The sequence below is a fragment of the Peromyscus californicus genome, unplaced genomic scaffold, assembly GCF_007827085.1.
Source record: "Peromyscus californicus insignis strain IS unplaced genomic scaffold, ASM782708v3 Scaffold_20__1_contigs__length_68692818, whole genome shotgun sequence".
NCBI lineage: Eukaryota > Metazoa > Chordata > Mammalia > Rodentia > Cricetidae > Peromyscus > Peromyscus californicus.
Window position 1 is genome coordinate 32,828,361 of NW_026294503.1, and position 26,811 is coordinate 32,855,171.

The following is a 26,811-nucleotide window of genomic DNA, read 5'->3' on the forward strand; positions in this document are numbered from 1 at the left end:
CCTTAGCCTGCAGTATTGTTCAAAGTTTATAAAATACTGATGTGAGAACCGGTGACAGCCAACCTCTGTGAGGTGACTGAGGATTAGGAGGACTGGATTTAGCATGACAGACGGAAGAGGATTCACTTTGCTCTCCGGTTCAGGCCATGGGTAGTTCCTGTGGGGGAACTGAGGGGTAGGGAAGTGAAGGGAAAGAAGTTGGTATGGTGTAGGAGCACCAGGTCCCAATCCTCAGAGGTCCCTTTGGCAAGGAAAAGAGGCTGAAGAAGCGGAAGCCGACCCCTCCTCAACAGCCCCTACTCAGCTTCCCCAGCACAGGTGAGCTGGCCCTCTACAGTCCACTGCCATTTGGCAAGTGATGGGCCTCTGAGGACACAGTCGTCTCTGTATGTCAGGAGGGGTCTTGCTCCAGCATTTTGATGATTTCAAAATCCAGCGGTGTTGAAATACCTTGTACATTTTCACAGAACACCCACACACCTGATACTTTAAGCCCTCTCTAGATTCCTTATAAGCCTGAAGGAGTGGAAAAGCTATGTGGATAGTTGTTAAACTGGACGGTTCAGGGAAGAATGACAGAAAGGTCTGTGAGGGGCTGGGGGATGGTGAGTGGGTAAGGGTACTTACTGTGCAATCATGAGGACCTGAGTGTGGATTTCGGCATCTGTGTGACAATCCTGTGTCCACAGCACCAGAGTGGTGGGAAGTAGAGAGAGACTGGAGGCTGGCTGGGGCTCGCTGGCCACCAAACTAGCTCCAGGTTCAGGAGACACCCTGTGTTCACATGAATAAGGTAGAGAGTGGGATAGCAGGACACTTGAGTTCCTCCCCTGGTGTCCGTGAGCAACCTGTACACATATACACCACACACGTGCATATACTACACATATTACAGGGAGCTGGGTCTGAGATCTGTCATGGGTGGAGTACAGGGGACAAAGGTAGGCATGACTCCTCAGGGACCAGCTATGATATGCTGCCACCTTGTGGCTGCTCGTGCGTTGTGCAACTGAAAGCCGGTCTAAGGGCTCTGAGTCTCTGATGGAGCACATGTATGTGTGTGTGTGTGTGTGTGTGTGTGTGTGTGTGTGTGTGTATGTGTGTATGTGGTGTAGTGTAAGTGTGTGTGGTGTGATATATGTATATGTGTGTGGTGTATGTGAAATGGTGTTTGCTGTATTGTTTGTATATGTGTTGTGTGTTATGATGTGTGTGTGGTGCAAAGTGTTTTGGGTATACTGTATATGTATAGTATGTGTTGTGTTATGATGTGTTTATGTACTGTATGTGTGAGATATGTGATACATTATGGTATGTGTTGTATCTGTTTGCACTGAGTATGTAAAGTATGTGGTGTGTATTGTCTCTGTGTTGTGTCTATTCATGTATGCCATATATATATATGGCATATGTATATGTATATATATGTATATATATACATATATATATAGGTGTGTAGTTTGTATGTAGAGTGTGTTGGTAATGAATAAGCATGACCCCTGGTGAAGAAACAGAAGTGATAGGAGAAAAGGAATTCTAGAGATGGAGAAGATGCATGGTGAAGCCCGGGAAGGCAGGAGGCAGGGATGGATACACAGGGAGCAGGGGGAAGGTCAGACAGGGCTGGAATCTGGCCACCCTTTCTGGTGCTGCTGAAGTTCCTCTGTCCAGTGCTGGGTTCCTTGCTAAGCCTGTTGCCTGTGTTAACTCAGTGCTTAATGCATGTGTATACTCCGGCGCATCACTATCCCAGCTTTATCTATGGAGATCAGGCACAGTGAGGCTCAGCAATCTACTCAGCCTTACACGGCCAGGCAGTAGACCCCCAGACCTCCTGGCTCTAGGGACCATGTGCAGACATCCATACATATTGCCTTGGAACTGGCGTCCAGTGAATTCAGGGGTAGGGCAGCAGGATGGACCAGGAGGCTAGGCTCACCTCTGCCTTCTCCTATTTACAAGCTGTGGTGAGCTGTGTTAGAAGAGCAGCCAGGACAAGTCAGGTGGCATAGAAACTGTAAAGTGTCATGCCTATCATGGGGGGCCGGGTATCACAGACACACGTCAATCTCATATGACAAAGCTCCAATTCAAGGCTTCAGGAAATATTTCTTTAAAAATCCAAGTAAGAGTGACTGTATCAACTTCAGACCTGGTCTGTGCTCCTCCCAGGGTGTGGCTATCTCCTCTGTGCACACTGGGACCCGGCCAAGCCAACATCAGAGCCACTGGCCTGTGTCCACTTCAGCCTTCTGGGATGTTTTGCTTCTCATCCCAGCCCCCTCTGAAGACTGGCAAGGTCAAGTCCGTCTGCCGGATGACAACAGAGGTTCAGGGAGGTTAGGTAACTCACCACAGTCACACAGCAGGGGATGGCTCCACTCTGTCTCCTGAACCCCTCTGAGGAGGGCAACCATCCCAGGGGACCCTAGGAGATGACTCATGCAGCCATTTCAGGACTGAACACAACCACCATCCCCCGCCCCCCCCCCAATAGAAACTTCACCAAAGGAGAACTCTGAACACACCCAAACAATAAAATAGCTCTCTTTACTCACTTTGATTTGGATCATTGGAAACATTCAACAATAAATAAAACAGAGCAGGGGCCGGGGAAGGCAGACTTGCTAACGTCCTTGGAAATGCATTCAGACCAATCAGGAGGATTACAAGACGGAGGCACGAGAAAGAAAGCAAAGTATTAATGGGTGACACTGGGCCACAGGAAGCAAGGAAGGGAAAGCTTGTGGGAGCGAAAGTGCTTGGAGAACTTTGGTTCTGAAGGGGCCTTGGGAAAGGGCTAAAGTGATTGTGCAGGGGGTCTGGGGGTGCAGGGGGGCACCCGCATCCACCTACTAGAGTGAGCTGAGCAAGGCGCAGGTGAGGTTCTAGGAAAAGGGCTAAAGTGATTGTGCGTGGGGGGGGGTCTAGGGGTGCAGGGGGGGACCCACGTCCACCTAGAAGGGCGAACAAGATCCAGATGAGGCTCTGGAGAAAGGGTTAAAGCTGACGCCATGGGGCAGACCCTGGGCAGGAGGAGCCGAGGTAAAAGCTAAGGGAGCAGAGAGGTTGGAGAGGTGACGGTGGGGTCCTCCCTTAGTGGAAGCAGGCTGGAGGCTGGACCTGGCTGAGGCCACATGCTGTTTGGGTCACCACACCGTTACTCTATTCTGAGGCTGAAGGCATGAGCCGCTGCTCTGACGATCTCTGCCATCTCTCCTCACCCTCTGTTTTTCTTACAGGTATTGGGTAGCACCCGGGGCACAGGAGAGCGTGACAAACAAGAAGAAAGCTGCCGTCATCTCAAAATTCACTAGCCAGGCCATGGTGACCGAGCAGCCAAGGCCACATCTTTCTCACCTCAGGTAACGAGGACGGAAGCCATGGCTTTAGCTGCCAGCTCCCTGAGGGCATGCAGCTGCCACTCTATTCTCTGGAGAAGAGTGGGCACCCAGGGCCTCTCTCGCTCTGCATGTTGGGGCTACTTTGAAGGGCACAGGTAAAGCCAACCTCTGGGTTCTCAATTATCCACTGTGGTCCTTTCCACATTTGACAGGGAGGCCCTATTCCCAGAAGGTGAGATGGGCCGTTAGCAGCCCCATGTGGCCACACTGGGGACTGCAGCACCATCTGTACTCTATGCCCTTTGCCCCAAAGCAATCTCCAGACCTTCAGGGCCCCAGCCAGTCGCTAGCCTCCTTAGTCTACCCTATACTTTCTTGGGTCTGTTCCGATAGCCCCGCCCACACAGTTTATCTGATGATGTCCGATGCCTAAAAGCTAACCTAAGGCATCACTGTAAGGATTTTCTTCTCTGGCTTGTCTCTTCCGGGAACTGAAGGCTACAGATCTGCTTCTCTCTCCCCAAGAGGCTGAGGGCAGGCAGGGGAAGCCTGCCACCAGCACAAGAAACACCAGTGTCTTGGTTCACTGCAGGCTAGTAGTCTAGGGTGCTGCTGAGATGGTCCCCTGGACTTAGCAGCTTTCTGATCAGCTCAGGCACTGCAGCCCAGGACCAGCCCTGTGGTCAGCAGCCAGCCCACTCTCTTTGGGAAAGGCCCTTCCTGTTCTCAGCCACCCACACCCCAAGGAAAGCTACAATTACCTTAAACCAATTGGTGCACTTAATTCTGGCCACAGTGGACTGTATTTTATTCAGTTAAGAGCCCATTGCTAAGCCAGCGAGCGAAGCACAGGGGAAGGCTGAGGGTTATGGGCAAGAGAAATGCTGGCTCCTTGACTGGACAAGAGGGAGGGGAAGAGGAAGGAAGGGAGGCAGGGCGGTGGGGGGGGGGGTAGTGGGAGGGGCCAGATGGAGACTAGAAATGGCTACACTTAAGGCAGGCACTTGCTCTCACGCAGTAGAACCCAGGTACGTCACCCCTACGTCAATGTCCACTAATTCTGACTTGTCCCAGGTACTGACCCACTGACGCACAGACCAAGTCTGCTGAGTTACTCACACTTGGACCTCTGAGGATGCCTTTCCAGAGCAAGGACCTCACAAGTGTTCAGCCTTTTCAGCCAAGAATCTTAAAGAAAGGTTTTCTTTTTTTTGTTTTGTTTTTCTCTAAAGCAGAACATCATATTCCTCCATTAAGAACCTGGATTCTGAGTCTTGGAGAATTGAACAAAAGCTACAACAAAGCCACTCAGGACAGACTCCTGGAAAACGGCAATCTTGGTGTCTGCTCTTTGGTGATGCCTGTGAATGGCCCAAAGCTGTGTGTGGCCCCGATTGAGGCCCCTGAGCTCTTATTGTAGAGGGGAACCTGAGCAGGGGGACATCTCCCAAGCCTCAAGAGACCTCTCTCATATTCTTGATGAAACTGCAGTGGTCTTTAGCGAATACTTTCGACAGAAACAGAGGTTTCTCTTATGGAACATCTGTAAGGAGGTGACAGTTACCACCCAGTGCCTGTTCACCCTCGTCTCAATTCCCTCACCAAGGAGTCATCAGTGAGGCCGGAGGTCCCAGCCTGAGGGAGTCCCTTCTGCAGTAAGGAAGAAGGCAAGTCAGCTGTACCCGAAAGGGAGGTGACATGGATTGTATAAAGGATCATCAGCGTCACAGGATCTGCCACCAGCAAGCCCCGAGTCCAGATGTCTCAACACACACATCCAGGATGCTCAGAGGCTTCCCTTTCTATTCCTGCTTCCACTTGCCAGGCAAAGCAAGAAAAATATTGTGAGCAGCAATGGGAAAGAGTGTGCACGGGGGTCAGCTAAATTAACAAATCAATAAATAACATGAAGTCTGTAGAGGGAAGGAAGAAGGGGAGAACAGACGGGAGTGAGGAGAAGAGGTACATGCATTTCAGCTGTGGTCCTAGGATGTCCCCACTGGGACCCCAAGGACTCCAGGAAGGGGGGGCTACTAGGGACTTAGCCCAGTGTTCAGGACCTAGGGGAGGATGCTGGTTGTTAGTGGTCCCGAACCCAGCAGTCTGAGGGAATAGAAGTGAGCACCCATCCCATGCTTGGCACACTCTGAGTGGTGCAGAGTACCATCTGGAAAGAGACTCTGAGTTATGCAGCAAAGCGGGGTGCTGGTGGAGGTCCCCCTTTTCCAGTTGGGGATTTTGCTTCACGTCAGCCAATGCATGCATTTCTTCCTCAAGTTCAAAGGCACGTGGAAGTAGTCAGACCTGCTCCGGCCATCCGTATCACCATGGAGGATAATCACACAGGATGGTGAAGAGGGCTTCCCACCCGCCAGTAACACATGGCGAGGTTTCTATGGAAGACCTCTGGAATCAGAAGCTTTGCCCAGCCATCATTAGTGAGCTTTTGGAAGAAAGGGACAATGGGGATGTCATATCATGTGACAGGCCGGGCTTCATGCAAAGGAGAACAGTATCTTGTCCCAGTGCTGGTGGAGCCCAGTTGGGGCTCTGCTCTGGAGATAACCGTCACAAACATCCCAGCCAGAGTCTGAGTTGAGCTTGAGGCCCACAGTTCAGTGTCAGCCTCTAAATGACTTCCAGGAAATGCCCACTTTTCTGAACATAGGAATCTTCAGGATTTAATTTTCCCCACCCCCACCCCAGAAGTCAAAATAACTGTCATTATTTGGATGTTAGACTGTTCCCAGTATCTTCCCACTTTCCTCCAGCTAGGAGACAGCAGTTGGGGAAGTGCTCCCACTTTGGACAGGCCTGAGACTTGCTCTGTACCCTGGGAGAGTTGGACAACATTGCTAAATAGATGCTACCAAAATGAGGGTGCAAGAGGCTGCCAGCAAGCCTGGGAACACCCCAAGTTCAGCCCTGGAAGCTTCCAGAACAGAACGGCTCCAGTGCGATGCTGGGGCTGCAAGTTGAGAGGTGAGACGTGGTGTGTCCGTCCTTAGTGGGTCGCAGCGTCATCTCCCCTTGAAGATGCGAATCTTGTTGATGGCTGCCAGGGTGGTTGTGACATTGTACTCGAAGTCAGCATCATGCACCCCCGTCTTTCGGAATGCGCCTGCAGATGGGTTGTTTTCCCAGTAATGGTGCCAATTGCCTTTGCTGTCTGCACCGAAGCCATACAAGTCCACCTGTGGGGCGAAGGCAAGGTGAGACCCAGATTGCATCAGCATGGGGGCAGGGTGCGGGGGATTCAGGAAAGGCAGTCTGCGGTTGTCCCTGGAATGTTATGGTAAACATTAATGGTTCAGAGGAACCTTCTTCAGAAAGCCAAAGCAAGCTAAGTAAGGCTCAAGTCCAACTCCAGTCCAAAGGCATCTTGGGGGGACTGGGCCTGCCCTGGAGCTCCCAGGGGTCCTGGAGAGAAGGTGAGAGGGGCTTAGAAGGCAGGCAAACTGTCCCTCATCCAAGCTGACTCTCGATACACCCTGTCATTTCAGAGCCTCGTTTTCCCATCTGGAAAGGAGGCCAAGAGGCATGAACACAGAAGGTAGGTGACGAATTTCAAACCCTTCCTCCTGAGGCCAGCATCTGAGGCTGGGGCCCAAACACACATGACCAACAACAGTGGCTACTTAGTCTGCACCTAACATCTCTGGACACGTCAAATGCAGGCAGGCCTACTTTCTTTAGATGCCACCTGGCAGGTACTAGAGACATCAGGGACATATCCATTAGGCCTCAACCCTTACAACTTATGGCAGTCATAGACAGGATATCACTTAGAGAGGGTGTGTGTGTGTGTGTGTGTGTGTGTGTGTGTGTGTGTGTGTGTTAAATTCAGGGTTCCCAGGGCACTGTGGAAAGGCTGTAGACCCAAGGTAATAGGAGGCCGTTTCAAGGTGGGGACATCCGAGTTGGGTTTTAGCTAGTGAGTAGTTGGTGACCAGTGAGGAGCATTAAGGGAAGGCATACCATCTAGCTGTGGGGTGGAAGACAGATTGGAGCTAGAGAGGGGTATGCACAACAGAGCAGGGCTCTTTGGGTGGGACGGGAGATCAGAGATCAGAGCAGTGTCTCTGAGGGACCCGCTCTGGTTCTCCCAGCTGGTGCGAAGTGGAAGCCCCTTCTGCCTGGTTAGCTTCCTAGAAATTTTGGTGAAGTGAGTCAGGGTTTGGCCCAAGTATTAAATATAGGTCTCCTGTGGCTTTAATAAGCAACCTGAGGGTGGTAACTGTGGCCTTTGTAGCTCTCCCTGTCTAAGCTGGTTAGAGCCTGCTTCTTCATTCTGAGCTGAATCAGAGCCTAGCCACCCTCACTGAAATGTTCCAGAATTCCTGCTCTTGAGAATGATATCATATGGCTGCCACTCTTCCACATACCTGCTGAGACGGGTGCCAGAAACCCTTTGGATAGATGTAGTTGGAAACTATCTTCTGCCCGCTCCCCTACCCTGGACTCCCATGGAAACTTGGCAGTGGCGGGGGTGGGGAGGGGCGGGGGATAGCCCTTGTCCCTGTGGCCTGCAGGAACATAGGCTGGCATACCTCATCACAGACATGAATGGAGAAGATGACGGAGAGGATGCCGGTTGATGGGTACCGCCCATGCCCCTGAAGCCAGTTGTCAAAGACATACTTGATGAAGGCTGGGTGGTAGATCAGGATCTGCAGAGAGAATGGACTGGGTGAGTACAGCCAGCAAAAGACACAGAGCATCTAGTGAGTGCTATACTGCTGCGGCCATAGGACATGATCATGCAGAGCTCTGACAAACATCCTTGTATTTACGGACTTCGTGCTGGGGACACTAGAGATATCCTGCATCGTTACCAGGTAGGGCTGAAGAGCGATGGGGGCTACAGGGAAGAAGAAGCACCAACAGCTTCACAGCACTGGGGGAAGCCTTGAAAGGGACAGTGAGTGGTGTCGAAATAAAAATCCTCTGGGGGCAGGGAGTGTGACCCAAGGCTCCAGAAGTGCTCCAGGGAGCAGTGTGAGGGATCATGACAGTGTGCCACACATTAAAAACATACCTGTGGGCCACCTATTCTGCCTGGCATTGCCTGGCATCTCTGACCTAAGGTAAACTATATGCATGGCTTTCCTTCCCTGTTATGAAGACACCAAGGTACAGAGAGGCTAAGCAACATGTTCAGTGTTACACAGCCATGAAGGTCTCCCTGTGCCACGAATGGCCTTGGCCTCATTGCCTGTGACTGCCTTGGGGAGACTGATGGGGACTTTGAGAGCAGTAAAGGGTATAGGCAGCCTTATCCCATTCATTAGAGAAAGAATGGGTTCACAGGTCTCTGGAGGGCTCTTCATTTCTCAGCTTTCCTTCAGGGCATTATAGTCTTAGGAAAGAGACCCACCCTACAGAGATTTATATGGCTTCTTTCTGGGACTGTGGTGCTCCAGGCCAAGGGCAGCCTGTTGCAGGCGCATGGGGACTTCATCTCGTCCTAGCATGATCTAGGCTGTGTCCCTGGGCATAGTACAGGCCTTTCCGAGCCTCCTATAAAGTATGACAGTGTATGCAAAGATCCAATGTGGTAAATTTTTCACACATGTTCCTGCTTTGGCCCATGTTTGGGCCAGTGCAGTATAGGGGTCCGCTGGGAAGGATGGAGGTATGGAGGTGTGGGAGATGGAGGTGTGGAAAGGTGGAGGTGTGTGAGTCTGGCTTTGCGAAGCTCCCAGGAATAGTTAAAAAAAAAAAAAAACAAAAAAAAAACTGCAGCCCACACTCCCCCTACCCTCCAGGGGCTTGTGAGAGCTAGACGGCTGGTGCTACCCTGGGTTGGCTGTAGTAGGTTTGGGTAACTCCTGAAGAGTCACATCTGTGGCAAGTTCCCAGGTCATGCCCACTATGAGGGCCTGTCCTTAGCTCCACGGGTGCCAGCAACCGCACCAGGCCAGGGCCCGGGCACTCTGTGTAGCTCAGTCCTGCCACCACAGCACTAAATCTTGGAAAAGAAGTCAGCAAAGTTAGAGGGTCCTAAGCTGCCACTTACCTTCTCCTGTTTCACTTTGATCTTCGGGGGCACCGGGACGTAGGTGCTGTGGATCGGGAAAGAGAAGGGATTTAATGTGGAGAGGGGGCACCTGGGCACCAGAAGCTCTGGAGAGTGACATAGCCAAATGAGGGCAGGGAGGCTTAGGTTCTCAGAAGCCACCTTCCTGTGGGAGCACAGCTCCTGCAGTAGCTCCAGAATAGCACCAGGGGGCGACCCTGGCTGATTTGGGCCAGAATGGGGACTTGCTCCAAGCACACAGATTTCAGGGGCCTAGGGATAGTTGTCTCCATCTTCCAGAGTCAGAACATCTGTGCCCATTAGTGGGGCTCAGCCTGATGCTGGGGAACTGACAGGGGTGACCTATGGCTGTCTCCAGCTCATGCAGGCAGACATGAGCTACAGCATCAAGGTGTAAAATCCACTACCACATGGAACATAACCGCCGCAGTTCAGGCTCTCCATGTGCCTGGGCACCAGGGAGCACCTTGAGCAGGCAGCCTGGCCCAACCTCTTGCTGAGCCCTTTCCTTACACTCTGTCCCCGCCGGAGGCATGGAGTTCCTAGAACCCGCAGTTCTTGGCTCTGGCTCTACTCCTGAGAGACCTGGGCTAGGACCAGGAGTTATGCGGACATCTGGAAATGGAAAGCCACTCCCACTTCGAGAAAAGCCAGGGCCTGAGGAATTAGACCCAGATGGTTTCATGGGCTCTGGGTCAAGTTCAGTGTTGGGCAAGTGGTTTGGCCCAGCCGTAGTTGCTCCCTGGAGGCCAGAGCTAATGAGAAACACTGCTGTGAGGACCAAACGAGATGCCAAGTTTCAAATGATAGGCGCCATGCCTGGGGAGCAGATGGCAGCACTTACTCTTGGAGAGCCAGTGTTGACTGATGCACAAAGTATGTGCTCAGCAGCCCCTGCCTGTTCTGTGCTAGCTGCAGTCTAGTAGCAAAGGGATCTCGGCACTGAGGATGGACGCGGAGCTACCACAACCAGGGGCACTCGGAACCGAGGCTGGACAAGTCAGGCAGGATCAACCAAGGAGATGGATGGCAGGAGCAGCCCTATATGTACCAGGAGGCACGGAGGAGAGGAATCCCAAGGGACAGTCCAGCAGGGGTGAGCCATGGCAGGAGACAGATGGGCACAGGGCAGTCACTAGAGGAACTCACTGAGTTATGGTGCCTGTGGTGGTGGCACTGACCACCCACTGCAGGTCGGTGATCTTGAAGGGGACCAGGACCATGCTGACATTCTCTCCCAGCTCCCGGAAGCTCTCAGGATATACAAGATGGTGGGTGGTCCTGCTCCCAACATCTGCCTCAAAGCCCACGGTGGGTGCCCTGTTCATCCTGGGAGGAGAGAAAAAGGGGCACACGTTAAGGATGCTGGAGATGGAGTCATCCATGTGGTAACCACAGGTGAGCTTCTTGGTTCCCTAGGCCTTAGTTTCAATGGGGACATTGTAGACACAGGCCAGACAAGCCTGGTAGAGCAGGTCTGAAATCACAGCTACTTGGGAGGCGAGAGCCAGAGGATGGTAAGTTCAAGGCCAGCCGGAGCAACTCAGTTTTGGGGGACATGGGGGAGGTAACTCAGTCAGGGGAAGACAGCTTGCCTAGTATGCACACGGCCAAGATCCATCCCTTGTTCATCAAAACAGCGGCCAAGGCTTTAAAATATATATATATATAAAAGCAAGTGTGGTGGGTCTTGCCCTCTAACAATCAACCACCCATGTCATGGGTAACTGTACCTAGTAGGTGCACCTTTTTAATGATCCAGAGCCCAGACAAGCTGTCTACCAAGCTCCAACTTTGAACTCAGGTCTGCCTGACCCTGAACCCGACTTTGTGTCTCATCATGGGCATTCCCACTGATACTAGGTACAGTGAAAGCCAGGAAAGGGGCCTATGGGCATGAAGTCAAGGATACAGAAATAAGGTCGTTCTAGATTCTAGATGCACCATTTATCCATCCATCCATGTCTGCCTGTCTGTGTGTGTGTGTGTGTGTGTGTGTGTGTGTGTATGTATGTGTGTATGTATTTGTGTATGTATATATATATATCTGTCTGGGGGATACTGAGTCCCATCTCTAATTATTCTCTCTGCCTCAGAACAATTCTGAGTAGGGATGAGGAAAAACTCATGGGAGACATGGTGCTTTTTCCTGAGATGCCAGTTCCACTTGGGGACAGAGGAAGCAAAACTGACATGAAAAGCTTCTGGTTCACAGTCTAGACTGTAAGCTGCGTGTGGATTTGAGCCACAGAAGCACTGGCTGCAAGTCAGTTTTGCCCACTCAATAGGCCTTAGGTACTAAGTCACCAGCCTACTGGAAATCTTTAGCCAAGGCTTTGCTGTTGCATGTCACCTTGCTAGGGAAAGATGGGGGAACTAAGACCCAGAGGTCAGTCAGTAATGGGGCCCCAGGCCCAGGATCTTGTTCTTCTGAGCTGAGCCAAGGTGTTTCACACATCTCTGAGGTTCCCCGAGCTCGGGTTGAGGGTCCAGTGCTCACCTCACCACAAAGTCATGGCTGTCAATGTCGGGCCCATACGAGGAGTCCTTCAGGTTCCCGGAGTTCCCCACGACTGCACAGCGTCGGCAACCCACCAACCTCTTGTCCAGCGCGGGGTCCACATTCCCAGGCACCACACGAAACAGTTCCTTGATAGTGTCACTCAGGTTGTTAGGTTTCCTCTCCCGCTGGAGCCTCTGGGGCAGAGAACCAAGGGGGTGGTCAGCTTGGCTCCATCACCTCTGGCTAGGTAGGCTGGCTCCCTGGCCACCAAACCCAGCCACTAACTGTGAAGGCACAGGTGGCTAGTGACAGCCACCCCCATCCCAAGACAGGAGTCAGGAAGAAAGCTCATGCACGCATTCTACAGGTACTCCCTGGGTACCTACTGTGTGTGAGACTAGGACTTTAGCTGACCTTCAGGTATGAGGGAAGGGGTCAGCGCCAATCCCCAGACACGGAGGACCGCGATATTTATTGCATTTCTCATTCACATCACCTGCTAAGATCTGGTTATGTTACTGGTGGCAGGTATGGCCAGCCTGAATCAGGGGGTACACTAGAGCCAACGCCACATGCCTGTCCCAGGAGAGGACACCAGAGACACAGGAAAATCATGGGATATGGGAGCAGGGTCTGGGTGCTGCAGATGTGGGCCAAGGGGTACCACAAATGGTCAGCAGCAGCAGTAGCAGGAGAAAGGCATGGGGGCAAAGACCCTTAGCCTCCAGGACTGTGCCATGTGATCACTTTCCGACATCTTAACCCACCAGGTCCATGGCAATTTGTTATGGGAGCCACAGGAGGGAGAAGCAGGTAGGATTTTTCTCTGGCTTACACATAATAGCTGCTCAATAAACAGTCCCTGAGTGAAGGGATGCCTGAAAAAAAAATGACACTCTGAATGCTGCCAGATGCTTGGCGGGTGCCCCAGACCTAGCATTTATCTCCCCTGCCCCTGCTCCCAGCCCCTACTCTGCTCACCAGCCACCACTGGTACGTGTCCTCGTCCATTAGAGCATTGCGAGCTGTCAGCAGCGGCTGCATGGTCTTGTTGAAGCGCTGGTCGAACCAGTAGGAGACCTTGCCCTGGCTGATGCAGTGTGTGCAGGTGCACGGCTGGGCCTTGATGAACTTGCGCAAGTTGTCTGAGAACCCCAGGACCATCTGCTTGGAGAACCAGGCAGCGTGCAGTCCCGTGCTTGAGTAGTTCAGGACAAAGGATGTGAGGAAGACGAGAAGCAGGAGGAAGGTGAGCCACTTGAGGGTCCTCTTCCTCATGTTCATAATAATCTCCAACCCTTTGCTGGGCCTTCTGTGTTATTGGGAGGGTGGCAGAGAGGAGACCCTGCCTGGAGCTGAGGAGATCCCAGAGGCACAGGAGCAGGTAGCAGGAAGGGGAGGCCTCTGAGGCAGCTAGGGAAAACTTCAGTCTGTTGGAGACACGCCTAGGCCTGTGCTCTGGATATCTCCGTGTGGCACACGAGGGTAGTCCGTGAGGTGCAGTCGCGGCTGTAGTGTCTTCCTTTTGGTAAACAGCGTGGTCTACCTCTTTTGCAACCCCAAGCAAAGTCGAAAATGTGGCTTGATGACGTCAATGAAACCTGGGAAGAGCAATGTTCTCCCCCACGCAAAAGGGATCAAGGTTTAATCCTCAGCCTGCGTGAACCCCCGGAGGACCTGAGGAAAAGGTCTCGGTGCAGGATGTGGGGCCGCTGCTTGGCCGCCCTCCTCCAGAAAGTGCGGTTTGAGACAATCCTTAATGAGAGCTTTGTGCTTCCCAGGCTGTCACCAGGGATGGGAACTTAAAGGACATCTCAGAGAAGGTACAGAGGTTGATGAGCATCTGTGGAGAAAAAGAGGGAGAAATGGAGATGGAACTTGGTGACCTTGATATGGCCCTGTTTCTCTCTCCACACCTTTTCCACATGCCTCAGGGGCTTCCTGTGGGCTTTGATAGCACCTGTTTTTCCTGCTTCTGGCCTGAACTTTGCCCCCCACATCCACCAGAGTATACCACTACTATGCGAACACTCACACCGCCATAGATGAGTGGCTTGGACCGCCATGCTCTGCCCACCACGACGAACCGATGTAGCCTGAAATTATGAGCCACAATACATCTAACCCCCCCCAAGTTGTTCCTGGCAGGTATTCTATCAGATAAAAAAAATAATAATAAGACTTAATACAATGTCAGGAGCTTGAAACTCAGCGTTTTAGTCTCTCAATTACTGTTTTCTGCTTCTTAAACTCTGAAACTATGTCATTTACATATGAGCAGATTCCCTCCACTGAGGGAAAATGGTTCAGAACCTAAGTCCCTCCCCCAGATGTTTCGTTTGCCATGGGCATAGCGTCTCAGTGTTTGACTCAGTGACCGATGAACTTAATCCATCTGTCTGTCCTTCCAATCAGGTCTCCGTTCGGCCCCTTGCTGTTCCTGACTCTACCTCCTGGGAGTCAGCACCCACGGCATGCAGGAGGAGGCTAGCTTCATCTCCATTCATCTCCCATCTTCACCCTCCATCATCTCCCATCCCTCAGGCATCTCCACCTTTCGAGCCTTGGCTAGAGTTCTCTGCTTTGCAGCCACTCTGGTCTTTGGTGGGAGAACGGGTCAGACATGAGAGGCCCCACTGAGCTCCAGAGTATCTCCGCTCTCTATAGACCTGAGCAGGAGGCTGGGCAGGAAGGGGCAAAGGAAGAACTGGGGCCTCAAGAGCCCCTGCCCTGCCCAGAAGGGCCCAGGAACAGTTCTTTTATTATCTCTGTGTCACACATTCCTTTCACAACCACCTTAACTCATGGCCAAATCTTGTCTTTCTCATCACTGAAAGGCAGACCCTCTCCAAGCCTCTGGGTTCTGGCTCACTGGCTCAGAGGCAGAACCAGCAAGTCCAGTAAGACCTGGGCCAGTGGAAGGCCTCCAGCATGCCAGAGAGAGGAAAGAGCCTTCACTAAACTGCTCAGCAGCCCTGTCCTGGTCAGTGGATACTTGGTGCCGCTTAGTTTTTATTTATTTTTTATTAATTAAATTTTTTCATTTATTTTACATCCTGACTGGTTTCCCTTGCCTCCTCTCCTCCTGCCCCCGCCCATCCCTGCCTCCCCTTTACACTCCCCATCTGCTCCTCTTCTGTCTCCGTTCAGAAAGGAGCAGGTCTCCCATGGGTGTCAACAAAGCATGGGTGCCACCTATTCTTATTATGGAGTGGAGCCTGGCCAACAGCACCAGAGTGAAAACAGTCATAGAGAGCACACCACAGTTCCTGTGTGCTGTGGGCTGGGCCCGTCCCCTCTCTGACCCTTGCTTCCTGAATCCAGAGACTAGAACAGTGCTCCTCCGGGCCTGTGTGGAAAGAATGACCGGCACAAAGATGACCAGCTCAGGGCACCGAGTACGTGTACTACATCAGTCATGGCTGATTCTCTTCCCCGAATCCCAGATGCTTCCTGTGTAAGATGTAACCCAACTAGATACTTGGACTGTCTCAAACAAGGTTACTTAAAGGACTCAGTGACACCAGGCATCAAAGAATACGAGTCAGGGTAACCCCCTGCCTCAGGTGCCTCAGCTCCTCCAGGTGCGTCCTGGGGTCCAGGGAGAAAGGGGTCCTAACATACGGTGTGTGGGACACAGCAAACAGTCAACCTGTGAGGGTGGTCACTGTGAGCTCCCAGGCAGATTCAGTGTGCTAGTAGCTAGTTTTGACACCCCAGGGCAGTGGTTCTCATCTGTGGGTCGCGACCCCTTGACAAACCTCTATCTCCAAAACTATTTACATTATGATTCCTAACAAAGCAAAATTACAGTTACGAAGTAGCGACGGAAATAATTTTACGGTTGGGGGTCACCTACAGGGTCACAGTGTTAGGAAGGCTGAGAACTACTGCCCCGGGGGCTCCTTCATGGTGGCTCTGCTCCCACTTTCTCACCGGCCTGTCCCTCCAGATTCCCTTCCCCCATGCTTGGGAGTACAGATGGACTGCCCCTTGGAGCCTGTGACACCTCCTGAGTCACAGGCCATCACCCTGACAGCTCTGGGCAGCAGTGCTGGATGGGGCCAGCCTGTTCTTGGTGCTTTGCAATTTAGGGTCCCAGCTGCCACCTGTTAGAGCTCCGAGCAGCCCTGTGCACTGGACTATAACTAGAGCATAGCCTTTGTGGGTGGCTAGACCTGGGTGTGAGTGTTGAGCCTTTCTTTCCTTGCCAAGAGACCCTGGGTAAGGTAAGTCAGTCTACCGCTCTGGACCCAGGTCTGCTCTTTAAGACAGAGTGATCACATATCTTTTAGTGTCTCTCTGTCTCTGTCTGTCTCTGTCTCTGTGTGTGTGTGTGTGTGTGTGTGTGTGTGTGTGTGTGTGGTGTTTTCTAAGGGACTATAGAAATTCAGAGCAGAGTTTCCTGGCATCTAACATGCACTAAAACAAGTTAGCTCCACCAATGCATAGATAATGGGATTGAGACTCAGTGGGAAAGCCCCTGACTGAGTTTACACACTAGGAAGTGAACCATGAACTTGAACCTTGGTCCTTATTACCAGTTTCTCAGATTTGGGAATGAAACGTCTAGACACCACGCCCCTTTCCTTCCCTGTGTCTGGCACCTCTACTCCGTGCTAAGCAAGAAGTTCCAGGAAGAAGATGCTGGCCCTGGAAATAGTGTCCCCTGAGCAAAAGCTGAGGTTGCTGTGTTCTCAGGCAGGGGTGTGTCTTACTTCTGCTTTAATACTTCATTTGGAAAACCCATGGCTCAGTGAGTCAGAGCTGGAGGCTGCCGCCTGGAGCCCAGCTGTGGAGGGAAATGTGGCCTGCCCCAGCTCCTGCACCACCCATAGCCTACCTCAGCTCCTGTGCCACCCATAGCCTGTCCCAGCTCCTGCACCACCCATAGCCTGTCCCAGCTCCTGCACCACCCATAGCCTACCTCAGCTCCTGTGCCACCCATAGCCTGTCCCAGCTCCTGTACCACCCATAGCCTGTCCCAGCTCCTGTACCACCCATAGCCTGCCACTGAGGACAACTCAAGGCTTCTTGCTACTGATGCTAGGTGACTAACTTCCTCCTGAAGATGTCCCCCACCTACCACTTCCTGGGGAACTTGGGAGAGTGGAGACGTTCAGAAATCTTCCAGAAAAATTCTAGGCTCCTGTAGTTAAAGTCAAAGTATGGGGATGGCCAGGGGCTCCATATTCCACACTAACCTCCATCTCCAGTGATGGAACTAACTAACTAACTAACTAAATAAATAAATAAATAAATAAATAAATAAATAAAAATCTAATTTTTGAGCTTTTCTGGCCCAGAGAACTCTGCAGGCAGTCTGTCAATGATGCCTGGGTAGACAGAAGAGAGAGACAGGCCTTTCTTCTGCCTAACCTTAGTGGCAGAGGCTGCAGGTGGCTTTGCATGGGACTGGGGGACCTTCCCTACCTAAAGGCTGAAGGTAGACTTGTATTTTGTGTTGGCTTCCTGGTCTCAGGGTCCCAACGAGAGCAGGTTCCCCAAATACCTGAGGCCCACCCTTCCCTCAACTTTGCAAACAACTGGTCCATGCTCTCACCTCGGTTCCTCAGTGCTTACCTTGCAGACAGCTCCCTAGAACATCCCAAACCAAACCTGGCAGCCAGGGGTTATGCCCCTATTTATTCCTTTCCTGGCAGCCCATCTGACTTCCCATTTTACCTCTACTCGGTCTGCCCATCCCAGACAGACCTACCACCTAACAGACTTTGTGTATATTCCACCCTGTGTATATTTTCATTATCAAGTAGACTGGGTTTAGGATTTACCTAAAATGGGAGTAAAATAAATCTTACAGGGGTGGAAGGAGGTGGCAAGATGGCTCAGAGGTTAAGAGCACTTGCTGCTCATGCAGAGGATCAGGGTTCGGATCCCAGATCCCATATTGGACAGCACAAACCTGCCTGTATGCAACTCCAGTTCTGAGAGATCTGATGCTGATTTCTAACCTCTACAGGCACCTGTATGGGTACACACGCACACACGCACACGCACACACACACACACACACAATAAAAATAAAAGTGAATCTTTTTTTAAAAAGAGGATTATTACGAAAGAATTTTTCTAGAAAGGCTTAACTGAATTGGGAAGACCTACACTGAATATAGGTGACGCCATACTGGACCGAATAAGGAGAAAGTCTGCTGAGCGCCAGCATTCACTACTCTGAAGAGCTTCTTGACTGTGGGAGCCATGTGCTCCACCACTCAAGATCCTTTTACTTTACCACCCCCTGCTGAGATGATCTGCCCCCTCCAACTGTGAGCCAAAACAAACCTTTTAATGATGGCTTGAATGAAAAATAATTCATGTATTTGAATACTTGGTTTGCCGTTGGTGCCACTGTTTGGAGAGATTATGGAACCTTCCGGAGGCTGAAGCTTGCTGGAGAAAGTCCATCGGTAGGTAGCTGGACTGTTGAGAGTTTATACTCTCTACTCCCAGTTCACTCTGTGCTTCCTGAAGGCAGTTATACAAAGACGGGACCCCTCAGCTTTCTGATGTGGCTATCTGCTGCCATGCCTCTCCTTGACATTATGGATTTCCCCCGCCACTCCCCGGAACCATAAATGAAATAAACCCTTTTTTTTTCTGTAAGTCACTTTGGTTGTGGTGTTTTATTACATCAACCCAAAGTAACTCATTCAGAAACTGGTAACGGGAGTGGGGTTCTACAATCAGAGGAGAGCCCCGAGAGGCAGGCAAGCCCTAGGAGGCCATTGTGGGACCCTATAAAAGTAAAGCCTGAGTTGTTGGGGAGACCTCAAGATATTGGAAATGCCAAAGCTGTGAAACGTCTGTCAAGGAGTTTCATACAGAGAAAGAATGGAACCAGCCAGAGTAAGGTCCATGTTGCAGATAGCAAATGTGAAGGGTGCAGGCTGAGCCATCTAATTCTTTTGGAACTAAATTCCCATATACCAGGCATTGAGCTACAGGATCTGGGGTGTTTACCCTTCTTAGTTTTGGTCTTATTTTAGTCCAGTACTTCCTCCCTGTGCCTCTATCCGTGCCCCCCACCTTTGGAATAGTACACATATTCTGTGCAATCATATGTAGGAAGTATATAATTTGCGTTTTCATTTTTCAGGGGGTGACAGTTAAGAGATTGCCTTGAGTCTCAGAAGACACTTTGAACCACAGACCAGTGTTAAAACTGTTGAAAGACTACGGGGACTTTTAAGGTTAGACTAAACGCATTTTGCATTATGAGATGATGGCCATGAGCCTGTGAGAGTCAGGGTGTGGAATGTGGCGGTTTGAATGAGAACCGTCCCTCAGAGGCTTACAGAGTTGAACACTTGGTCCCTGGTTGGTGGCATCGTTTGGGGGAGGTTATGGAACCTTTGGAAGGTGGAGACTAGCTGGAGGAAGTACATCACCGCAGAGGGCGGGTTTTAAGAGTTTACGGCCTCACTCCACCCCTAGTTATCTCTCTCCTTGCACTGGATAAAGATGTGATTTCTCAACTTCCTGCTCCATATCTCCGCAGCCATTATGGGCTTTCCGTTTGGAATGACAAGCCAAAATAAACTCTTGAATCAGTGGCTTTTGCACAGTACTTGACGGTAACAAAAAGGAGCGAATACACCTGCCTTTCTTCCTTAAATTGCTTTTGTTAGGCACTTTGTCACGGCGATGAGAAAAGTCGCTAGCATGTGATGTTCAAGCAGGCAGCAAGTCTCTTAGTAGGTTCTTGGAACCCTGCTTCGTAGAGGAGGAAGTTGGGCTCTTCCCAAACCACATGGAGCTGGTGGGAACAATCAGCCCCATTTAACATCGTATATCTTATTATGCAATGATGTAAAAGCCCTTGACAAAAGAAGCTTGCTCTGGGTCAAGGCTAGGAAGGGCTGAGTTGGTTCCTAAGCCAGCCCTTCAGTGTCACACTGTCATCCCTGTCCCCTGGAACCCTGTAGTACTCTTCTGAACACAGTTGATGTGGTGGCTCGAACGACAATGTCCTCTATAGGCTCTGGCTTTGAACATTTGGTCCCTAATTGGCGGCACTGTTTGGGGGAAGCTTAGGAGACACCTCCTTGCTGGAGGAAGTATGTCTCTGGAGGTGGGCTCTGAGAGCTTAAGGCTCTGCCCTAATTCTCGTTCACCGTCTCTGCTTTCTGCGTGTGGTTCAAGACACGAGCCCTTAGTTTCTGTTCCAGCTGCCATGCCTGTCGTCTGTTGCCTCTGCTCCACCACCATGAACTTTAACTATCTAAAACTGTAATCCCAAACACACTCTTCTTCTGTAAGTTGCCTTGGTCAACAGTGCTTTATCTCAGCAACAGAAAAGTAGCTAATACACCTGTGTGGGTCATCTTCACCACCAGATTATGAAGCCAAAGACTGGGGCCAGAGCCAGGAAGTATCATGATGGGTCCCTGTGTTAAATCTGCTCAGAGGGGCCAGTGCCTCCCAGAAGGCCTCAATAAAGACTTAAGTGACTCTGATATGGCTGACCAGTGATAGCTCAAGAAGGGTTCCTTGGAGCAAGTGACTCTGCAGACATCTGAGGCTTGGAATGGATTAGAGATGAGAGGTAAGATTGAGGGTCACCTCAACATGTGGTATTGGCAATGGGACAAGTCAGGATTATGGAGAAATGGGTGCCCTCGGAGTGTCTGAGCCAGTGCACACAGCCTAGTCATGGAATATTTGGAAATGCAGACTTGAGATGAAGGCCAAAGGGAGCCACAGCCAGTGTGAGAGAATGGTCAGGGCTACAAGGCTGGAGTGTAGAGAGGGCTCAGGACACTCCAAAGGAGGCTGGAGAGCAGTTTTATTACATCTCAGAGACCGAGGAAGCTTATCTCTTTTGGGGCCTCATGCTCCTTGTCCCTTCCTGCACGCTCTCTCATCCATCTCTCCATAACCAAGAGGTGCTGGCAGGTGGAAGAACCCTTGGCTACACTTGTGAGTCTCTTTCCTGACTCTCCCACCTGTCCCCTTGCCAGTTTCCTTGCTGGGAGGATGGGGAGGAAAGACTCCATTCAAACACAGGTAACAATTCAGGACGCAGTTTTCAGACTCCCGAGAAGCCTGATTAACCAGGATTAGAGTCACATGGGGAGCGGTCAGGTTATGTTTTCATATTCTCAGCAGCACAAAAGCAATTTAAGTCCACAAATCTTCTTACGTGGATGGAAGGGTGCTCCACCTGGAGCCTGACGATGTGCAAACAGCCTGAGAAGTGAAGAACCAGGGTGGGACCTTGCAGGAGCCTGCTGTTCGAGTACCCAGGCACACAGGTCCTCCAAGGGTGTCCCGGATTTGGATGGTATAGTAACCAGAGCAGAGGAAAGGCGGCTTAAGGACCGCCCGCACCCCCCCACCCCTCCCCAACCCCCCACCCCTCCCCAACGCCCCCCCTTCCCACCCCTCCCCCCCCCCCACCCCCCCCCCACCCCCGCTCCTGTGTCCTGGGGCTGTCAGCTGTTTCTGAGGAGCTCTTGTGAGTCAGATGGGGCAGCCAGGCTGCTGGGAACTGAGTTTCAGAAAGCTGACCATGTGACTCCAAGAGGGTCCTTTCTGCATACTTCCTTCATTTCCACAGGAACAGCTCTAGCTGCCTAAGCCCCTGAGGTGAAAGAGCCACCCTTTCAGGCGACAGCTTACCACATCCAAGTTGCCTGTTGGCACCCCTCCCAAACTCAGGAAATGTGGGGCACTGCCCTAGGCAGGGGACTGCTGAGCAATCCTCTTGGACTACTGGGGTACCAGGCTGGATGGACTAGAGGCCTACGGACCAGCACTGTAGAAGCAGAGGACTCAAATAGCAGCAGAGGCTGGATAGCCCTCCTGAGGTCTGAGGTGAAGACAGGAATAGATGGTGGCCTGCCAGGCAGTGTGGGCAGGCAGGCCTAGCAAGCAGGGAACGTGATGACTAGTGGATCATGGAATGTGCTTCCTGGCCCTAGAGTAGCCCTGGAGACAGGGGCACCACAAGAGAAATGCTACTGTTAGTCTCTCCCCATGTGTACCGTTAGAGAAGCCTGAACACAGCCATGCAGCCCTGTGCCGGGGAGGACCTCACAGGGGACCTGTTTTCAGTATGCAGCCTTCTCTCCTGGGTGGCTCTGGGAACTGCAGCCTTGCAGCTCAGGGCTAATTTTTCTTTGTATACTGGAGACACGGAGATAGCAAGGGCTGAGGCTATAACTCACTGCCACATTGTGAGTGGCAAGCCCCCAGTCAAAGCCAGACATGACTCCTAGACTACGCTGCCCATGTCTGTGATGGATACCATACGCTGGGGGCCAGAGACACCGTGGATCCCTGGTGCAGTGTGTGGTCACAGAGGAGCCTCCTCATCAATCATTACATGGTCACAGGGCTTCAGGTTTCACGGGAGAACTCACTAAGAGATCAGCCCTCAGGTCTGGGGTCAGGGGCAGGACCATAGCCTGCCACCCTTCCCTATGCATGAGACAATGTAACACCTCAGAGTGGGAAAATGCAGGCCTTGGCCTCCAGAAGGATGTTACCCTGTCTGCCTCTTCTCTGGCTCCCTGTGCACTTCTGTGCTTCCAGCCAAGCACCAGTAGCGTTATTCTGCATTGTCCAATCAGCCTGTCAATGTGTCTACTTTACACATTAGGAAAATGAAGCCCACAAAGGGGAAGTCACTTGCCCCAGTGTGGAACAACTTGTAAGAGTTAAGCTAGGGGCTGGAGAGATGGCTCAGGGGTTAAGAGCACTGACTGCTCTTCCAGAGGTCCTGAGTTCAATTTCCAGCAACCACACGGTGGCTCACAGCCTCCTGTAATGAGATCTGGTGCCTTCTGCTGGCCTGCAAGGACACATGCAGGCAGAATACTGTATACATCATAAATAAATGAATCTTAAAAAAAAAAAAAAGGAGTTAAGCTAAAAGGCTGCTTAAGCAGTGTGGCTGCAAAGCCGAAACTCTTCCTGCTGGGTTTTGCCTCTCAGATCTGGTCTTGTGCTAGGTCCCTTCCTGGGGCATAGTAGCCTCCTGCCCCAGAGAATCCACATGGGAAGGTGAAGGTCTTCCCACCCAGTCCTGCACTTCCCAAAGTGACCACAGATGCTACACCCTCCATCTAACTGAGGAAGCATGTGTGGAGGAGAGAGGCACCCTGAGCTAGTACCAGTGATGGCTGGAGATGCAGAGAGAGTGGGGCCCACAGCTGGCAGGTGGTTGTTCAGTACAGACATTGCCGCCCTGTGACCTGCTATGAGTATAGGGGAGGGGTGAGAGGACTGGATTGCGCATCTCCTGCTGCCTATTAAAGGACCTCTGCATGGGGAGTGCAGTTTTAAGAGCATCATATTCTGGTCCATTTGTTTTAAAATATACAGGTATCCTTTCATCTCCTCCTAGCACCGGTGATGAGAGGCTGCTCCGGAAAAGTCTGGCAGCTCCCTTTGCCTCTCAGAGAGATGGCAGAGTTGGAGGGTAGGAGGGCACAGATGTTCCAGGCGTGGGGAAACATACACAGGTTGGGGCTGGAAACCTCGGCCTGAATCCGGCTCTCAGATGTGGTCAGTCAGTGCCCTCTGCAAGGCCTCTTCCACATAATGCCTCATCTAGACAATTCAAGGTACAAATCTTTCCCCTGAGAACACTAACACGGGTACAGGGGCACAGCTATGTGATGGAGGGGCACTGTATGGTTGTGTAAAACAAGACACAGATCTAAGTAGGCGCAGCCCTTAACATTTCCTTCCCTTAACATTTGCTCCATTGTGCTGACCCCTGTCACCTTCCCTCGCTTGATCCATCCTTCCCTTTGTCAGGAACTAAACTGACAGGTGGAAAAACTGGACTTTGACATTTTCAAGCACAGATAAGTAAGTCGGTGTGAGTGTGTGGGTCTACGTGTTGTACACTGGAGTTCAGACCAAATATCATTCTCAGTAAAGAAAATAAATAATCAAACCCTGTAAGGGTGAATTATGTGGGGGTGGACTGGCTTTCCCTATGGGTGCAGATAGTGACCATTTACAAGGTCCACAATATGACCCTGCATAGCTCTCCCATTGGGCAGCAGGGCCTTCTCCCTGATCTACAAGTGTCATGTCCTGTGCCAGAATCTGGAATTGTCTTCAGCCTGACTGGTTAATTCCCAAACATAAAACAGAATCTACGCCCAGACTCATGCTGTCTTTGCTTCCTGGGCTGTTCTTTGCCCCAAAAGCTCCACGACCCCTCAACTCTTGGAATTCAATGTCAGCCCACATCACCTCTACAAAATCCTACCTAAGTGACCCTCTGAGCTACAATAATGACTACCCTGGCAAGATATGCCATCAGTGCAAACATGGCTTCACAGCTATGGGGTAACCAATCACTGTCTGGTTGGATTTAGGGCTCATTCCACAACTCAGAACTCAGACCTGGTCAAGAATCTATGGCTGAGGAATCCATAGGCCCTGGGTAAGAACTTATTACTATTATTTTGGTAAATAGACATAGTATCAAACTACTCTTTAAATACTCGTTTTATACTCATAGGTTAGTATATCATCTACGTCACACATTTACATGCAACATCTATTTATCATACCAAGATGCAACATCTGTAACACACTTTCTCCCTTCAAAGGTTGAGGGGGGACGGAAAAACTGTAAGAGATAGAGGCAATGGGAGACGGGAGAAACAGTGTTTTCCAGACACAACAAAACCACTGCACTCATCAATTCATACCAGCTGTGGTTGCCTGCACAGAATCAAGCCAGCCAACATTGCAGTGTGTGTGTGTGTGTGTGTGTGTGTGTGTGTGTGTGTGTGTGTGTGTGTGTGACAGAGACAGAGACAGACAGACAGAGACATACACAGACAGAGACAGAAATGCATACACAGAGAGAGAGAGAGAGAGAGAGAGAGAGAGAGAGAGAGAGAGAGAGAGAGAGAGGGGGGAGGGAGGGAGGGAGGGAGGGAGGGAGGGAGGGAGGGAGAGAGAGAGAGAGAGAGAGAGAGAGAGAGAGAGAGAGAGAGAGAGAGATCATGAGGCCCCACCTCTAGCTGAGAGCTATTGGCACTTGGTGGCTTCTGGGGGAGGGGAAGACAATTTTCTTCAGGATGTGACCTCTGGTAGGTCGACCATGCTTCAGTAGATGGTCTTACACCTATTCAAATAAGGCAACACTAATGGAACATATTTAAAATTTAGAAAATGTAAAAAGAGGACATGAAATTAGGAGAAGGACATGGTGGGGAGGTCTGGGAAGAGTTAGAGGGGAGGGGGGTAGTTATGATCAAAAGAGGTTATACATATACATTAAATTCTCAAAGAATAAATGAAATATATTTACAAATCTAAAGGTTACTTTACCACACCTTGAATCACCATGAAGGTATTAGTTCCATCATTGTGAAAGTATTTGCTGTAGCTCTGCCCAGTCCCTGCAGTGATATGTGTTGGGGATAACTGGTACATAAAAGAGAGGCCTTGCCCTGGGAAAATGCATTTTATTTTATTTTTTATTTTTTTGTCATCAGGAAGACAAGCAGTGACTAAGAAACATAAAAAATGAATCTTATTCAAGCTGGCTCTCTTCCTGTCTGGCTGCACCTCTCCTGCTCTCTAGAGTCACAGCAGACCCCATGGGACTCCTCAGGCCAACAGGCCCAGGGACTTTGCACAGTCTCTCTGCCCTGCCCAGGGGCTCTTCCCCACCAGATTGCTCCTCCATTCAAAGCAGGATACTGGGTCCGGTGAACGATGGCTTCTGGGACGACCTGTCTCTATCACCTTTGCATCTCTTCACCTTTGTTTTCTAGATCACACAGTCGCTAGGAAACATAAAGGGTTGTTGTGCAAAGCAGAAAGGGTGGGCCTGAAGCTTAGCATCCGCCACTTCCTCCTTTCCGCCCTTCCCCCAGCTCTGGCTTTGTGCCAGCTGTGCTCCTAGAAGAGCGACCAGGAATGCCTTTAACAGTCACCTGGACAGCAGGCACTGTCTGCATTTTTACAAATGAGGAAGCTGAGGCTGTGATACATCTAGCGAGGTTCCATTACTCAGTCTCTACCTAGTCACTGGTTTTTCCAATGCTGCCATGGTTGGAAGACTTCCTTCCCATCTCCTGCGTTCAACAGGCACGCTTGTGCGGACACTCGTACAAAAGCCAGGCTGGAAGGCTCTGCACCTCTATTGCAAAATGGTAGCACCCTACATTTGAGGTTCCTGTTTCATACTGCAAAGCACTGCATGTGCAAGCCTTGGTCCTGGCCTTTATTTGCCTCTCAGAACTTAAGAAAGTAAGACTGGATGGAGTCCTATGTCCTCTGAAGCCTCGAGGAAGCAGGGATCGGGTAGCGCATTTCCTCATGAGTGGGATAAAAGTCAAGTCTGAGATGACACGCCACCATTATTCTGCTACCTACATGTCCAAATATTTTTATTAACAAAATCACTCTAGGTGACATCTTGGTGACAGAGCAGATCTTTGTCCCTGGCTCCTCGAAGCTGGAGCACCCCAGGTCTCAGCACCACCTTCCCTGGAGCTTTGCGGGGTCTCCAGCTCCACAGGATGCTTGGGCTATTGGACATACGGTACCAGAGGCAAAATCGACCTGACTGAAAAAGACAAAATTGGCTATCAACAGGACCACGGTAAGCTAATGGATTCCGGGAAGATACTGGGGGAAAAAACACACACAAGACAGTGAGGGGTAATTTCTAAACATTTACATTTTGCAGCCTGCAAGAATGAATTAGCCGAGAACTCTCAGCACTTTGCCCAGTAGGGAAAGTCTGTTAGGATGAAAGATCCCCACAAACAGCTTCCTGTTATTAGAGACACTTTTGTCCTGCCCCCATTGAACTGATATATTTCTCTTGTCCCCTGCCACAGTCCAATTCAACAGGCACTTGGGGATGACAGACAGAGAAAAAGAGAGTGGAGTGTGGCTGTGATGCTTGAGAAGTG

At 50.9% G+C, this 26,811-nt stretch overlaps 1 protein-coding gene across 3 annotated transcripts in view; it reads right to left on the bottom strand.

Moving 5' to 3' along the window:
* Window positions 1-2,531: 2,531 nt before the first annotated feature.
* The window catches only part of St3gal1 (ST3 beta-galactoside alpha-2,3-sialyltransferase 1), a 76,984-nt gene continuing 52,704 nt past the window's right edge, over window positions 2,532-26,811 (bottom strand). For all 3 annotated transcript variants that reach the window (XM_052747934.1, XM_052747936.1, XM_052747935.1), the window contains exons 4-9: window positions 12,869-13,730; window positions 11,885-12,081; window positions 10,534-10,713; window positions 9,364-9,409; window positions 7,895-8,014; window positions 2,532-6,538 (exon numbers count right to left, since the gene is read on the bottom strand). In XM_052747934.1, coding sequence (XP_052603894.1) covers window positions 6,365-6,538; window positions 7,895-8,014; window positions 9,364-9,409; window positions 10,534-10,713; window positions 11,885-12,081; window positions 12,869-13,171 — 1,020 coding nt within the window. In that variant the 5' untranslated portion in view covers window positions 13,172-13,730 and the 3' untranslated portion in view covers window positions 2,532-6,364. The remainder of the gene's footprint in view (window positions 6,539-7,894; window positions 8,015-9,363; window positions 9,410-10,533; window positions 10,714-11,884; window positions 12,082-12,868; window positions 13,731-26,811) is intronic.